The sequence below is a fragment of the Drosophila guanche genome, unplaced genomic scaffold (assembly GCF_900245975.1).
Source record: "Drosophila guanche unplaced genomic scaffold, DGUA_6, whole genome shotgun sequence".
In the NCBI taxonomy this organism is placed as follows: domain Eukaryota; kingdom Metazoa; phylum Arthropoda; class Insecta; order Diptera; family Drosophilidae; genus Drosophila; species Drosophila guanche.
Window position 1 is genome coordinate 1,748,807 of NW_022995756.1, and position 16,153 is coordinate 1,764,959.

The 16,153-nt window shown below is 39.6% G+C and overlaps 1 protein-coding gene across 1 annotated transcript; it reads left to right on the plus strand.

Annotated features, from left to right (window-relative positions):
- LOC117590057 (transcription factor che-1) lies at positions 1-11,042 on the plus strand. Its single transcript, XM_034282378.1, has 5 exons — positions 1-891; positions 7,000-7,149; positions 7,901-8,640; positions 8,724-8,820; positions 8,897-11,042. The coding sequence occupies exons 1-5, from the start codon at positions 696-698 to the stop codon at positions 9,031-9,033; spliced, it is 1,320 nt and encodes a 439-aa protein (XP_034138269.1). The 5' UTR covers positions 1-695; the 3' UTR covers positions 9,034-11,042.
- The last annotated feature ends 5,111 nt before the right edge of the window (positions 11,043-16,153 follow it).

Sequence of the window (16,153 nt, forward strand, 5' to 3'; positions counted from 1 at the left end):
CGTCCGCGCTGTGTCTGTGTTGCCTGCCCCAGTGTTTCCGCTTTCTTTCGTTGTAATGTTACTTTTAGTTTGAATTCGGAGCCTCGACGAGCCGGTTGGAAGCGAGATTTTAGTTTAATTCTGCTTGGGTGTGTGCGTGTTTAGTTTAAACGAAATTGAAAGTTGTACACTTTACTACCCCCGAAAAAGCGAAGCACAGCATAAAATTGTGCGCTCATACGCGCGCGTTTGCGACTGTGTGTGTTCGTGTGTGTGTGTATGTGTAAACGCGAGCGTGTGTTTGCATTAGTGTGTGTGTGTGTGCCACGCCACGCCACACCAACGGAAACCAACCCCCACCAACAACAGAATAAAAGAAGAAAACAACAACAAACAAGCAAAGTTAGCACCACCCACTCTTGAAAAACTGCCTCATAGAGTTCGGCGTCATCGTCATCGTCATCGCCATCGCCGTAGCCGTTGTTACCGTTTCATCATTGCCTGTGCCCTGTGCCTGTCTCTGGTTTCGGCTTAATAGCGATCGGATCGTGTTGTGTAAATTGTGAAAAATATACATACATACAAATATCTACTAAAGTGTAACGGATAAGTGAAGCAAACCGATTTGAGAATACAAGATCCGCTATTTGCCGAGACAAGGCGAGACCCCCGTCCGCCCCCATCCTGCCGTGACAACCGCTAGCTTACAAACTGCTATGATGAATTTCTCCGCGTTTGGTGGCCCGTTCTCTGGCATACATCAATTCGCCGCTAAATTTGATGCACAAACGCCGGGAGCATTTGGAACGCCGCCTGCGAACGCAGCAGCCGCTGCAGCCGCAGCAGGAACCGATAATCATGTACAGCGCTATCAGACCAATGGCAATCATTTTAATCAGAATGTGGCCAACGGTAAGTGCATATACCAACTCCCATACAGAGGCAAGCATGCACGTGCTTGTGCGAGAGTGTGAGAGTGTATGAGTGCGTGGATGTGTGTGCTTGTATGTATGTATAACATAATCACTAAAAATTTATTTTATTTTTATCGATTTATTTTCGCCCGCTGCTAGCAGAACAGCAGCAGTGTCGGCGACGCCAGCGTCATAGCGTCAGGGCATACACTCTCACTCGGCAGCGATGATGTTCGGCTGCCGCTTATACCCGTCTCTATGCCCTACACAGCGCTTCGCTTCGGTGTATTATGTATCGATGGTATGGAAGGAACTAAACTGTTGTTTTGTTGGATATGTTATACGCACATATAGGGAATTACGTTGCGTTTTTGTATTTTGAGTGTTGGATTGGATGATTACTGTTATGTTTACAGGTTAATTAATTGTTGGATCATTGGAGGAGAGTCTTCTTATCACACTTCTTAATATCTCCTTTGTTGTGGTCTAGGGCACCTTTCAGATACTGACCGATCAGTTTCTCATTGTACACATCGTTGCAGGTTTTTAGTTTCTTGGAACTGCAAGGGGAAGGAGATTCATTTATATTTGTACAATATACATACAAATATACACATGTATCTACATACATACGTATGGATGTATTTCCACCCCATCCCTTATACATAGCACTAGTAGACATCTTCATACGAGGGCTAGTCCAATTTGTAAACCGCACTATAATTGAGGGTTGGTGAGCGGGAAACGGAACGACTTATACCCTGTCATCAAAGCAGAATATAACGATTTTTTTTTGTTTTTGTTTTGCGCTCTTTTTTATATTCTACTCTATGTTTTGAGTCATTACCACCCTCCCCCTTTTCGCTAGTGGGTGTTTGAGAGTGCGTGTATGTGTGTGTGTAGCCTTTGCTGCTGCCAGTTTTTCTTGGTGTGTTGCTGTTGTTTTGCTTGGCTTGAAAATGCAATGAACTCAAATAACTTTTGAATTTGCTGCATTTCACTTTGTTGTTTGGTCGGGGTGGGTTTTTCTCTCAGAGCTACTTAAGCACATACATAGAAATACAATTAAACAGACATGCACACACCCATGCATACATTTGGTACATACAAACATATGTATTTTGTATGAAAATGCATATAGGACAGAACATATGTATGTTATATGTATAATATGTATGAATGTTACATACATACATTTCAACCCCCAACCAAAAAGCTATTGCTTTTTTAATTGCACTGACTTCTTGCCAAGTTGCAATATTTCAGTGGAAGGGTGTGACCGACCACCAGTGCAACCCCTACTGGGCCTCAAATCTCTCACCTCCCTTCCTGCTCGTGTGACGCGAATATGTACGTGGGGCAAGCAAATCATCCTAGTTCCTCCAATCACCCCCCCCCCCCCCCCTCTTCTTTCTTACATTGTGTTTCTTCAGCTTCTTATCAATTTTAATTAGTTGCATTTGCTTGCATAATTGGATTCCCCGGCCAGGCATCCCACTACTCCCGTTTTTCATTTACCAGCCCATCCTCCAGAGAAAGCCTCATTTCATAATTTATTTCTGCTATGGCAACCAATGCTCTCGTACATAGTTTGCATTTATTGGAAAGTAAAGAACTAAACGCAGACCCAAACTCCACAACTCCATTGGGTTCATTGATCCCGGCTTTTGAGCTACGCATTATATTTCCAGTTTAGCGTTTTATGTTTTTTTACCTGCTATAACAGGAAAATTTCTATACTTGTGTGTGCGTGTGCGTTTGTATTGCTGTGGGTTGCTCTTTTATCTCGCTTTTACGTGCATACATGTACGTATTTACGTATGTACATGTAGCTGTACGTAATCTATGCAGTCTTGTGAGCGAGTGTGTGCATGACTGTGGTTGATCCTATGCAGGCAGGTAGGTAATCTGTCGCACGTCGATGCCGGCTGTACGGCTACTGCATTTTCTTGTCGCTTATTAGCTGCATTATCGCTTCGCTTTGCAGCGCCAGTGCCTGGGCTCTAAGGCTGTCCAGGAGGTTCCAGCCTCCAGTTATCTCTGCTGCAGATGCATTTGAATATCATTTCATTGCTTTTCGGTTGTAAAAATTGTTATTAGGTTACCAGGAAATATGCACACATAGCTGCTCGCCTACTCTTGCCCTTACCATTTCCATCGATGTTGGTTCAACATCGCCGCTTATGAGGCACATTTCTTAGAATGAGGCAAGATTTTCTACATCCTAAGTAAATAACGTTATGGTCCGTTATGGATTGGTTTAGACAACGTCACCAAAAGTACTTTATTAATCTGTTAAATACTTTGTTAAATCGAGGATTGTTTTAGGTTTTTTCCATAGGGTATCTTGTTGTCGAGGACACTTTCCCTAAAGTATGTTTCTTCGTATTCGGACTTCAGGGGGGGAGGTCTAATGTGCCGCAGACCCAACCATTTGCATTTTTATGTACCCATGTACATATGTACCCACATTTGTACATATGCATGAGTGTGAATGGCGGGTTACACCCCCAACGTTGCCTGGATGTATGCAACACTAAAAATGTGCGCATGATAAAGCAATGAACGATGGGTGGGAGGGGAGGATTGGAGAGAAGACCGCCACAGCACCAGAACCAGCCCCAGTCCCCATGCCATTCAATCATATCTATTAGAAGGATGGTACATGAGGACCAGCATTCCATGATTATTTTCCTCCCTGTCTTCCGAATAACTTTAAGACTTAAAGCGGTTTTAGAATCGTTGTTGTCATGCTGGCGCGCTGATGACTTAAACCCTGCCACTGGCGTCGTGTATCCCCCATTCAGCCTTCCTTCAAACATTGCACTATGGTCCCAATGACCACTTCTGGTGGCCAAAAGCTAATTTTTAAAAGTTAAAACCAAGACGCAGTTTTTGGGTCTCTGTATTAAAAAAAAGATTGACCATCAAAGCCGCGTACCAGAAATTTTCATAGATGTCGCCACCATCGAAAAGTCTGCTGTGAAACCTAGCGGTCATTATTGCACAGCGTGTGCAGGGAAAAAGTACCAATTGTATTGCTGTTTTAAATATGTCATGAATTGAAAAATAGATTAACTGGTCCAACAGTCTAACAGTAGGCTTTTTACTACGTGTTTTGTAATGTGAACGGTATCTAGTAGTTGGCGATGTCTTCGTAATTGTACGTCAAAGTGAGGCTCAATTTGTAGCAGTTCGTAGTGAAAAATAATTTTGTAAAAAGTGTTTTTAATAGAGTGCCACTTAGTCCCACCTTGAAACCTATTGTGTGTCGTAGACCATTAAATGATTGTTAAAATGTCTTTAGTCAGAAAAGCCACATTTGACCACAACTCTTACAATTTGCATTTATAGACCATAACCTCAAATGAGAAATTTCAATGTTTTTTGCCGTAGGGGTAGGGTACCATTTTGCATTGCATTTAAGCCACAGTATTAGTCACCAGCTATTTTGGAGGGAAGAGTGTAGCAAGTGTAATATTGTTTTATAATGGAAACTGCTGAAGAGCATGCTTTGTGGGAGAAAAAACGATTATCTTAGATTTTTAAGTTGTTTTAATTTGGGCTACGACTTTTTTTTATAAAATCTTGATCTGCTAAACATATTCCCATCCTTTTTTTGCTTCTAACAATAGGAGAAAAAAAAAAACCCGATTTTCTCTAAAAAAAATGAGCTGCCACGCCCATTTCATTCAAAAAACCTTCCTCTTCCTATTCTTAACTAATATCAAAAGACTATATCCAAAAATCTTCATTCGTTCGCGAGTTACTAATTAAGGACAAGAAAAGTGGTCATTGGGACCATAGTGCATTGGACTCTCACACCAACAACCGCATCAAACTTCGGGTCAAATTTCGCCCAACCCTAGGGGTTGCAGTTTTTCCTAACCACGCCATGGATGGTCTCTCTCGTATCAACTCTCTTTCACTCATTCTGTCACGAGGCCGTCTCTCTCTCTCCATGTCACTCCCTCACTCACTGGGTTTTTGGCGCGGGCGCTCTCATCGCTTTCACTGCCTCTCACACACACGAATGCAAGCATATATATGTATGCTGTCACTATTGCCGACAAACATAGACACAGATAGGTCCAGATACCCGCCATCCGCCATGTTTTCCAAATCGTAGCCTAGCCCCCCAAACCAGCCGACCCATGTCGTATTCCTTTCCATTTTGTTCCACTTTGATGTGAATGATCCGCCCAGGAACCCCACTTGAACTGTCAAAGCCCGCCATTGTATGGGGTCTCTCTCTCTCTCTCTCTCTCTGTGTGTGCTCCGTGTTCCGTACTTCGTGCTCAGTTTGGGGCGCCTCGCGTTTACTCTCCCTTTGCCTGGCCCGGTATCAACTTCACCGACTTTAACTCGTTGCTCGGCAAAATGGCAACAACAGAGACGACATCGACATCGTTCTCTTCTATGTTGTCGTCATCGTCATCCTGTTTCATGGGAAAGTGAAGTGAAAAGTGAAATGCTACGAGCAACACAACGCATGCCGGCTTCCATCCACGCATGCCTCCTCTTTTGTGTTGTTGCTATGGCTTCATTATAGTGTCTTTTTGGTTGATAAAGATACTTTTGAACTTATTTAATTGTAAAGGAATAGTTGGGATTGGTTGTGATTTATTTAATTTTTTCGCAAATGGAATACTTATTGTAATTATCGCTATACCTAAGAGGAGCACTTCCAGAGTACTGCACCTATTCGTGTGGAATTTAAAATATGTTAATTTTTAGCTCAAGGTCGTTCGCTAATGTGTTCAAATAAAAAATAAATTTGGACACTTTTCCCTTTTCCACTACTCTTTTGATGATTATTGTCCTTACCATCTGGTCTAATACCCAAAAGTATCCATCAGAAAAGTACACATGTACATATGTCACTGGGTACTTGCGAGTGTCTTGGCTGTAAGGAAAGTATAGTCTGTAAAACAAGTCAATTGGCAACAGCCAGAAATGTTATTTTTAAAACCGAGCACCCGGCTAAGAAATATTTCAGATGGCAAAACGCACAGCAGTACCGAGCAGAAATGTACAAAAAAATGCACACCCCCAGAAAAAAGTGGGGAACGTTTTTCTATGGCATACATTCAGGCGTGTGCGCGTGCTGGTTGTTGTTGGCAGGAGGCCGCGTCGCGGCCGGCATTTTCAGTTTCAGTTTTAATTTCCTTTTTCCTATGTATGCGTTGTCGGCGCACCCGAAAACACGTGTGTAAGCGTCCGTGCTGTGTGTCAGTGTGTGTGTTGTGTGTCTGTGTGCGAAAATTTGGCCTTGGCAGACGGCAGGCGTCTGGCACAAGGAGTTGGCGGCAGGGGAGGCAGGCGACGACAGCAGGCAGACAACAACAATTGTAGGCAGGCACACGCACGTTCTCCACACCGAGTAGGAACAGAACAGCGTTTGTTAACTACATATGCCTGGACATATCTACATATTCATACATACACTCGAGTGTACAAATCCCCAAGTTTGTAGATATGTGTACACATTATGTGTCTGTATACTCAGAGAGCTTTTTCGGCGGCCTACACACAGCACTCACACACAGACGATGCATTTACTTGGCTATTTATATACACGATGCTCCCTACGAATACATATGTACGAGTACGAGCATTTTTGTATGTATGTACCTTCTCTTACTATATGCATGTATCGTGCCATATCGTCGTTACTTTGGTCTTTTCTCTGTTTTGTTGTTGGATTTTGTGCCGGCACCCGATCTTTATTCGGCTTGCCAGCTGAGAGCTAGAGGAGCCGGAGGAGAAGGAGCCGGGAAAACTCCTCTAGTCAGCTCTCAGGACAGAGCCAGAGACTGAGCCCCAGTCAGCAGTCAGTTGTAGTTAGTCGGCCAGTGTACATTGTGGAGCTCGCGACTGGTGGTCCGAAATTGAATTGGATTGCTCTGAGTTACACCTAAATCTAAATCTACATTACATATTACATACAAATATACATACATATACTATAAAAAGGCTGTGATAATCCACCCAGTTCAACACCAAAATGTGTAAATGAAAACTCTGATGAAATTTTCAATTGCCTGAATTTCCCAATTGCCGGTTCTTCATCCTGTTCAATAATGATTCCTTTTTGTCATTTCAGTTTCGGCAGCAAATAACATGCAATATGGTCAAAATATATCCATACCATACTCATCACAGCCGCAGGGTGATCTAAATTTTCTAAATGCAGCCGCTGCAGCCGATCATAAGGGTAAAATCCATCCAAAAATCGAACGTGACCGGGAAGAAGGTGAGTCGTCGTGGGTGGCTATGAAAATCAGTTGAATAGCAGTACTGTGGCGAGCAGTAACAGTACCGCACCGGTTGTGGGAGGGGCAGGAGGGGAGGCTGAATTGTACATAGGACTGGCACACCGGACATACACATGGGTCATGTACATATAAAGTATACACAGTCTTTGGGTTGGTATATGTGCATTTCAAGGACGCACATTATTCTTCGGCACATGAGCTTCGGCTTCTCGTTATTTATAAATGTTTTTGGGCCTGTCTGGGACACTGCGTGGGGATTTTAGTAGAAGAGATTTCATAGCATACTTTTTCACTACAAGTGGATATTATTTTTTAATTTTGATTACGGTTCTGCTTCTGCAAATGCGAAATCTTGCCCCGGAAAATTCGTCTGAAGTGAAAGCTCTGCCAGTGGCAAGAAGGGTAGAGAAGAGATGGAGGTGCACAGGAAGGAAAAAAGTAGGCTTTCCGTTGCTGATGCCTGTGGCCTTGGGAGTAAATGGATAATATCGCTCGGATTATATATTAAGAAAATAGACGTGAGACCCGCCGAGTCCCCACTAGCACGCCCACGCCGCAGCCCGCCGCCTCCTAGGTTGTCAAGGGGAAGAAAATTGTTGTTGGGGTAGGTTTCTCGTTGTAATTGTAACAGAACGAACCCAAGAAAACCCAAGAAGACAGGAAGCTTTAAGCTGAAATTATTTCATGCATCTAGTTTGAAACTAAATCGTTTTGTTCCCCCCCCTGCAGTTCTCAATCAGCAGATCTTACAGAATGTCAATCAGTCGTGGCAGACGCTGGCCAACACGGCCAACACTGTGGACTATTCATCGCACTTGCTCTCCGCAACACTGCCAATCTCCATTCAACACTTCCTCAAGTATTCGGAGACCATCAAGAAGGAGTCCTCTGGCGATGTCCTGAAGAATGGCACTAATTTGGCCAGCCTGGCGCTGGGAGGCGTGGCCCTCACGCCCAGCAATAATGGTGCGAACGGAGGCCACCACAATGGGGGATTGGTAGGAATGGATCACGGCGGTCACATGACCAACATGACGGACGCGAATGGCACATCGCTGACCAATGGCGGGGCCAGCAATGGCGTCAACGGCAATACCAATGGAGCGGTCGCCAACGGTGGAGCTGGGGCAGTGTCCAGCTCAGGGTCAGTGGGTACCACCAACGCGAGTGGAGGCACCACCACAGCCAGTGGCAAGAAAACCAAAAAGAAGAAACCACCAAAGGAGAAGAAGCCACGCCCGAAGCCAGGCGAAATCCGAGAGACGAAAGCGCTGGACGGATCCACTCTCTACTGCTGCCCCGAGTGTCAAATGGCATACCCAGATCGGAGTTTAATCGAGCAGCACGTCATCTCGCATGCCGTGGAGCGACGCTTCGTTTGCGACATTTGCAATGCGGCCCTCAAACGCAAGGACCACTTGACCAGGCACAAGCTATCCCACATACCGGACAGGCCTCATGTGTGCAATGCAAGTTTTATAATTGATAGACCCTTTTGCTCTTCCTTTCGCTGTCATTTGACTGATTTGTGACTTTTGATTTCCATCAATAGATCTGCATGAAGTCCTTCAAGCGCAAGGAGCAGCTCACTTTGCACATTGTTATCCATTCCGGCGAGAAGAAACATGTTTGCATTGAGTGTGGAAAAGGTGAGCGTTAACAAAGCACCAAAGCTTACTTACATAAATGACTTAAATGACTCTTTTGTTGTGTTCTTTTTTTTAGGTTTCTATCGCAAGGATCACTTACGTAAGCATACGCGCTCCCATATTGCCCGACGCGTCAAGTCCGAGGTATCGGCACAGAACGTTAACGGATCCGGGGGCAACAATGCACAGACCAATGCACTACATGGTTCCTGAGGATCGTACAAGGACTTTTGGTAAACTCTCAAACAAATTTCAAGCCATGAGGGCGGCCGAACTGTTGGCAATACCATGCGCTCCTCCGTAAGGATTGTGTGGTGCTGGCAGCAGCTGTGCCGCCTTTGAAATTTGTTGAAGAGTTTATTAAAGGTCCTGCTGAGCGTCACCAAACTCCAACTCCAATAACAATAACCCTCTGAATAAAATGATGTTATACTTACAATTTGCAAGTATTAGTACGATTTTGTTCACGACACTTTCAGTTCTTTAGCTTTAGTTCTTTCAGTTTAGATTTTCGCACAAAAGTTAAGTCAAGTAAGGAGGAGAGTAAATGTACAAAACAAAACACAACACAGCAAAAAAATATATACGGAACAGATTTAAAAAGATTTCGAAGTTTAGTAATGCGCATATTTTAAGGGAAAACCATACCATACCATACCATACAAAAAGTTACTTTCATTTCTCTTTGAGGATCTGTGATCTGTAATTGCTGCATAAAAAAACAAACACACAACAATTGATAATTGAAAAACTATCGAGCGATAGCTGTTTTATGAATAAGTTTTTTAATTTGCTTAATTTTAATCAATTTATGTGCAATTAACAAACATTTTGATTTGCCTTTTAGTTGTTTTGGTCGGCACCTCTGTTCATCGCGTGAATTATGAATTTTATTTCGAGAAAAAACCTGGCTTACATGTTCATATGTATGTATGTGCAAAAGTCAAAAGAATAATTGTTTCATTGAGTTGCAACCTACTATTAGCCACTCTTTTGCGCATATTAATGAAGTAAGAAACCCTAAAATGAAATTTATTTCTAGTCTTGTATTTTATTTTATCCATAGACATAGTAGAGGAACGGAATCCTCAGAACAACCCCCTCAAATTCGAGGTCATGTAATTTTAAGCTTTTAAACTTGAGCGTTCAAAAGGAACGAAAGGAGATCCTCCTACGCGAAACACACACTAAACAGAAAATGCAATACAAGGATACTTGCTTCTTTGCATACCCAACTTCCAGCCATCGTCATTCTTTAGAGCAGAGAACTACCATTAAAGAAACTGCAACAATATCTATGTGTAATATACATTCATACCGCGATAGATACAGATACACACACACACACACCTATATCCAGCTTACCAATCAATAACTGATAACCAACAAAACAAATTAAAAATAAGAACAATATATACAGAAGCCACAGATACCACAATACCAGATACCAAGATAGCAGCTAGCACAGAAGATCAACAAATATTGCAAATGCTAACCAATAACAGAAACAATAACCGAGACATAAACTGTATAAAACAATATTTTTATATATATAAATACAAAAGGAAAAAGGAGAGCAGAGCATATGACAGAACAGAATAGGAATAAAGGCATAAAACAATAACCGAAATAAAGTGCAAACACTTCGTGCGAGTGACAACGTAATTTACTGTTCAAATACAAAGCATTTTTGAGATTAACGATAGACGTACATACATGATTAATCCATTAATCCATATGCATACAAGGCTATGTTTTACTCATGATATGCATCCTCGTCGTTCACTTGTATAGTTAATATGACTGCTTCAAACTAATATACGCTAAATTACAGAAGATACAACTAGACTGTAAAGCGAACAACACTTAATTCCTTGTTTGTTTCAATCACACACACGCACACACAGCTCCCAAATGACCCTTTGTGCTCGAACTTTAACGGCGAATGTTATAGTACCCCATAGAGTTCGAGCCAAGGGGTCATTCAATATGCTATGGTTCAATACTTGTTCGAAGAAGTACTATTCGACACCAGTCTTTGGGTTTACAGTACAGAGCAGAATGGAATGTAATTCAAACACTTGCAGCGAAGTACAAATATATTAACAATACACACCTTCAAGAGGAAGCCCCCCACTAAACAACAGGCAACAAGCAGCCAAATGCATACACATAGAAGGAAATCGAAACGAACCACGAGAAAAAATTAGCCAAAAGTAAAAAAAAAGCAAGAAAAAAAACAATAACTATGAAAAACCTAAATACAGTTACTACATTAGAGGGTAGCATATTATTAACAAGTTTTTTCTGGCCAAGCAAGCGCTAGCTTGGCGACTCTCCAATGTTGTATCCCATCCATCATCATCCACTGACCCCCAGCCCAGAGACAATTTATAAACAAAAGTGACAAGTTATGAATAATTAAGCGACCTTCACACAGCAAACAAACAAACAAGAAGTTATTATTTTGCAATTGATTTTCTTAGTCTCTCTCCTAACATACAATACTTAAAATCGCGTAAGAGTATATAAAACAATAAGTTAATAAAGAAAAAGTTGCAATAAATGACAAACAAATGAAATTAAATCACTCAGGGATAAAGCCTCCAAAAGAAAAACAAACATAAAATAAAATGCAATATTTTAAAAATGAAAGAAAAGAAAAACAAAAACGAAAACGAAAACGAACCCGAAAACAAAAATTTAATCTAATGAGAAAAGTACATTTTAAAGTTAAAAAATATTTTAGTATAATACAAGAAGGACGAAAACAAAACAACATTTTTTAGAAATTTGCACAAATTTTTGGCATTTTATAAACGCATAATAAAAGATAAAACTAAAAACAATACATAAAAAGCAAACAAACAAAATGACGAAATAGAAACATATTTTCTCACATTTCATTGGCTTAGCGAAGGTTTAAAAACAACAGAATAGATCGGCAAAAAAACAAACAGAAAAAAACATAATTATATACATACATTCATAGACAAACGGTCCGTGCAACATTTAGTGCATTTATATAAAAACAAAACCATAGATAAACAACAGTTCATATTTACAGGAAAAGAAGTATCGATCCATCGTATAGAGTATTGAGAATACAAAAATGGGAAATTAAAAGAATGGAGCGAAGTGGAAGGGGAAGGTCGGTGGCCAAAGATGAAGTTTTAAGTGTAGTTAGAGAGGTGGGCACGTCGAACAGAGAATAAATTAGAACGAGTGCAGGTGCTGGGTGCAGGCACCAAGAGAAGGCAGAATCGAGTATACATTACAACATTGATAGATTTAAAGAGTTTAAACACAACCCAAGAACACTTTATGACAACTGTGTGTATTGAATTTATGTTTAGTGTCTGCAGCATGCTAGGAAAGTTGTGCGTTGAGGGAAGATCGAGAAGAGCTAAATACTTTTAAGGTTAGATTTTCTGCGAAAGGACTGAAGTTAAGGCAACGTAGCGTTTAGATGCAAAATTGAATTGAAATCGAGTGTTATGGATAATGGAGCGTGCGCGAATGCGAATGCGATTGGTGACGAAAATTATTTGTTTAAGGCTGGACTTTGTAATTTCAAGCAAAAACGATAGACGGTAGACGGTAGACAAAACGAATGAAAACAAAACATGTAAAATGCAGATACAATATTTTTATAATTAAAAATGGAAACCCAACCAACCCCTGTTCTTAATATGTTTAACTCAACTGCAATTATCGTTAAAGACGTATTTACTGTTTGTGATCCAAATTCATTAATTAAACGCAAATCACCCCATTTGTTGCATGGGCAAGGTTTGAAGTAAACATCAGATCAGGGTTCGTTAAAAACCTCACAACGTACTTAACACATGCGTTTTTAAGACACTACGCAAATAGAAGAGAACGAAAAACTCGGGATTTCTAATACGAGCCATATGCAAGGTTTAAAACTTTATAGCGACTCGACTCGACTCGATTTGCAATGTTTTTCAGGCAATGTCAAATACAATACCTGACTCGGCCTGACCTCGACTCAACCGTGGAGTCCACAGTACTTTTGAGGATTATACGAACCCTTATAAATAGAGCAGGAACAGTAACTTGTACTTAAATGAATGAAGATAAAAAAACAGCCACTTTGAAATGTATTTACTTGAATCAAATAATATTAATGAGTATATATAACTTTGTACTTGAATAATATTTTATTTATATATACCTTAAGTCAATAAAAATTCTAATAAATTATAATCACCTAAAAATGTGTTTCATTTAAATATATGTTACGGGTTAATTTTAAATAGATATTTTAATTATTTTATTTTAATTTAACGAAATCTTATCTCCCTCTTCACCCAGATCAGTAAAATATGTTTAATTGAAATTTTAGTCTCCAATTGTTTCCGTTAAACCAACATTGCCATGGAACCTCAAGGCCGCCTCAAATAAATTGTTTTCAATTGGTATTTATTTAATATCTATTCATCAACAAATCAAAAATATATTTTTAGTGTTCGTTCGGCAAAAACTCTTTTTTGAGTTCAAAATTTTTAGTAACATTTGTACCTGGTCAATGCGGTATCATCGTCTGGGACCAACGAATTTCGCTGTAGCGATTAAATTAAAAAAAAAAAAACATAAATCATCCACAAATATATCGATAAGAAATACATTTCGATATATTGATGACGTATATCTGACATCAAAAGTCTCGAATGGTGATTTGAAAGCTGGCTAATATGCAAAATACAATTAAAGATTTGTTAGATATGTATGTATAAGGTAATAAGGTATACAATCCAATAAAAAGGAGTATTTATAGTAAGCCATATTGATTCTTTAATCTTTGCAAACTAGTAATATCAAAAAGACATACAAATTTACGATATTTGATCGATTACTCTGCGGTTACTAACAATTGTTAACTCAAAGAAGAGTTGTTTGCCGAACGAACACTAAAAATATATTTTCGGTTTGTGGATGAATAGATATTAATTAAATAACAATTGAAAACAATTTATTTGAGGCGGCCTTGCGGTTCCATGGCAATGTTGGTTTAACGGAAACACTTTAAGGTATATTATATACTTTTCAGGATATTTTGACGACGAAATTGGTTCAATTTTATATTTACGGTATATCGTTGTACATATAATGGTAGATTCATTTAATGAATTTCCATTTTTAAGGTATATTCAATAATATAGGGTATCCCAACTCCCATGCGCATGTTATGTATATGTCCCTCGAGGAGCTTCTCTCTTTTCCGTACGGAACTTTCTCTATCTTTGAAGGGATATTTCTCTCTCGAAACATGGGAATTTTGAACAAAGCCTGTATTGCAACACCATCTACATTTTTTACCGTTGTCAGCATAGTTTGGAAGGGGCAGCAGCTGCGAAAAGTGAGCAGCATTGTTCAACAACATTTGGCACGGAATAAGCAACATTCAGTACCCTTTGAGGATGGATATCCTCGAATTGAAGAAACTTTAGAAATCTCTGGCTCCAATCAATGCAAAAACATTCCATCTGTGTTGGTAAGCCATCTTAACAACATTTTTCGGATACCGAGAATATGTCTAGATCGATATTCATAAGTACATACATAGAAGGCATATGAAAAGGTTAAAAACATGTCAGTCTAAGATAAAGTCATTATTAATGTTTGAGAGAAGCTTTGAAAATGAAATTTTTATATTAAGTTATGGAAATAGGGTATACAAACGACCTTACTGTACTATACATGCCGTTGACAAGCAACATATTGTCAAATTACGTTGCATTCCGTTCCCACTCACGTAACGTTTTATCCCATTTTGTTTGTTAACCTCTTAGCTTTAAGCCTCTTTAGTAATCAGATCCGAAAACACGTTTGCTAGCAAACACTGAAATATATGTTTCTAGCGGCAGAGTGTGACCAAAGGTGAAAACCGCTTACATATCAGGAAGCCGTTTGGCTTTCTTTACCATTTTGAAAATGTGTGAAAATGTAATAAAAGATTAAACAAATAAATGAAAGCAAAATGGATCCATGCAGGAAATTACTTTTAGTGGGATTGGCGGCTCTTGCGTTAGCGGAGGAGGAGTAAAATAAACGAAATAAGCGCCGACAACTTTGATTAAGCCCATTTCTACAGGAAAGAAACTAGGACGGTCGTTTGTCTATACATGTGAGTATTAGATTAAATGCAATCTCATTAATCCAGAATAATTTTTTACTTTTTGCCGTTGATGGCCTCAAGGTCGTTGAGAACGGTGGTCATTTATCTTTCAACTTCAGCGGCATTGTTGCCTCCATTTTATTGGGACTTTATGTCGAACTGCTAAAAACATACTTTCGAATACCACAAAATACTATCTGCTGATTTTTTAGATTTAATGGGCCAGTGTACTTTTTAGCGACTGTACGCCGGCACTAACCATACAGTATCTAGATTTGACATTACTTGGAAGCGAAACGTCACCGCTCAGTGTGCGTGGTGAAGGCCCAGAGGGATCAGATTGGATCATTATAAATTATAGTTTTAGAGCGAAGACTCCTAACTAGCTGGTAATATCATATAGAACATCAAAATCGAAGAAAATGGTTAAAGACTACGGCATATTTTTTAAATGAGACGGGATATTTTCGAGGGTCTGTCGGTATATTTTATCGATAACCCTGCGGTCACACTGCTGACGTAGGGTTGTCAAGTATTTAAAATATGTTATATCGGTGATATTTGCTTAGAAAAAATATCAATATAATATACTGCAAAAATATCGATATATTTGCTAACATATTTCTAGTCTTCGTTTGGCAAACTTTTTGAGTTCAAAATTTTTAGTAACATTTGTACCTGGTCAATGCGGACTCATTGTCTGCGACCTAACAATTTCGCTGTAGCGATAAAATAAAAAAATATATATATTTGCTAAAATTCAATTCCGTGGGGACGTGTGATACGCTTCGAACATACATACACTTGTATAAGTGTGCTGTTGCTGTGATATGCAATCCGTGAGCAAAATAAGATGGCTCTAGCTTTTATAGTCTCTAAGTACTAGCCGAAAAACAACACTGCCAGACGGACAGACAGACATGGCAATATCGACTCGGCTATTGATGCTGATCCATACTACTAACAACAGAATATATGTTTTTTATGGGGTCGGAAACATGTCCTTCTGTGTGTTACATACATCCACTTTTGTGCACAAATACAATATACCCTATAAATTTTTTTAGATCCTGTGGTAAGTTACCGAATTTGAAATATATAGAAAAGTATCGCCAAAACATAAGAAAAATCAACCAAAAATCACGATATAAATATATTTTTATTTTTAAAAATATCGATATATTGATATTT

What these genes read in the sequence shown, in the direction of transcription:
- LOC117590057 (XM_034282378.1), top strand. Translation starts at nt 696, where the DNA reads ATGATGAATTTCTCCGCGTTTGGTGGCCCGTTCTCTGGCATACATCAA. An exon ending in TAATCAGAATGTGGCCAACG is followed by an intron (nt 892 to 6,999) that starts GTAAGTGCATAT and finishes TTGTCATTTCAG; the next exon opens with TTTCGGCAGCAAATAACATG. An exon ending in CGAACGTGACCGGGAAGAAG is followed by an intron (nt 7,150 to 7,900) that starts GTGAGTCGTCGT and finishes CCCCCCCTGCAG; the next exon opens with TTCTCAATCAGCAGATCTTA.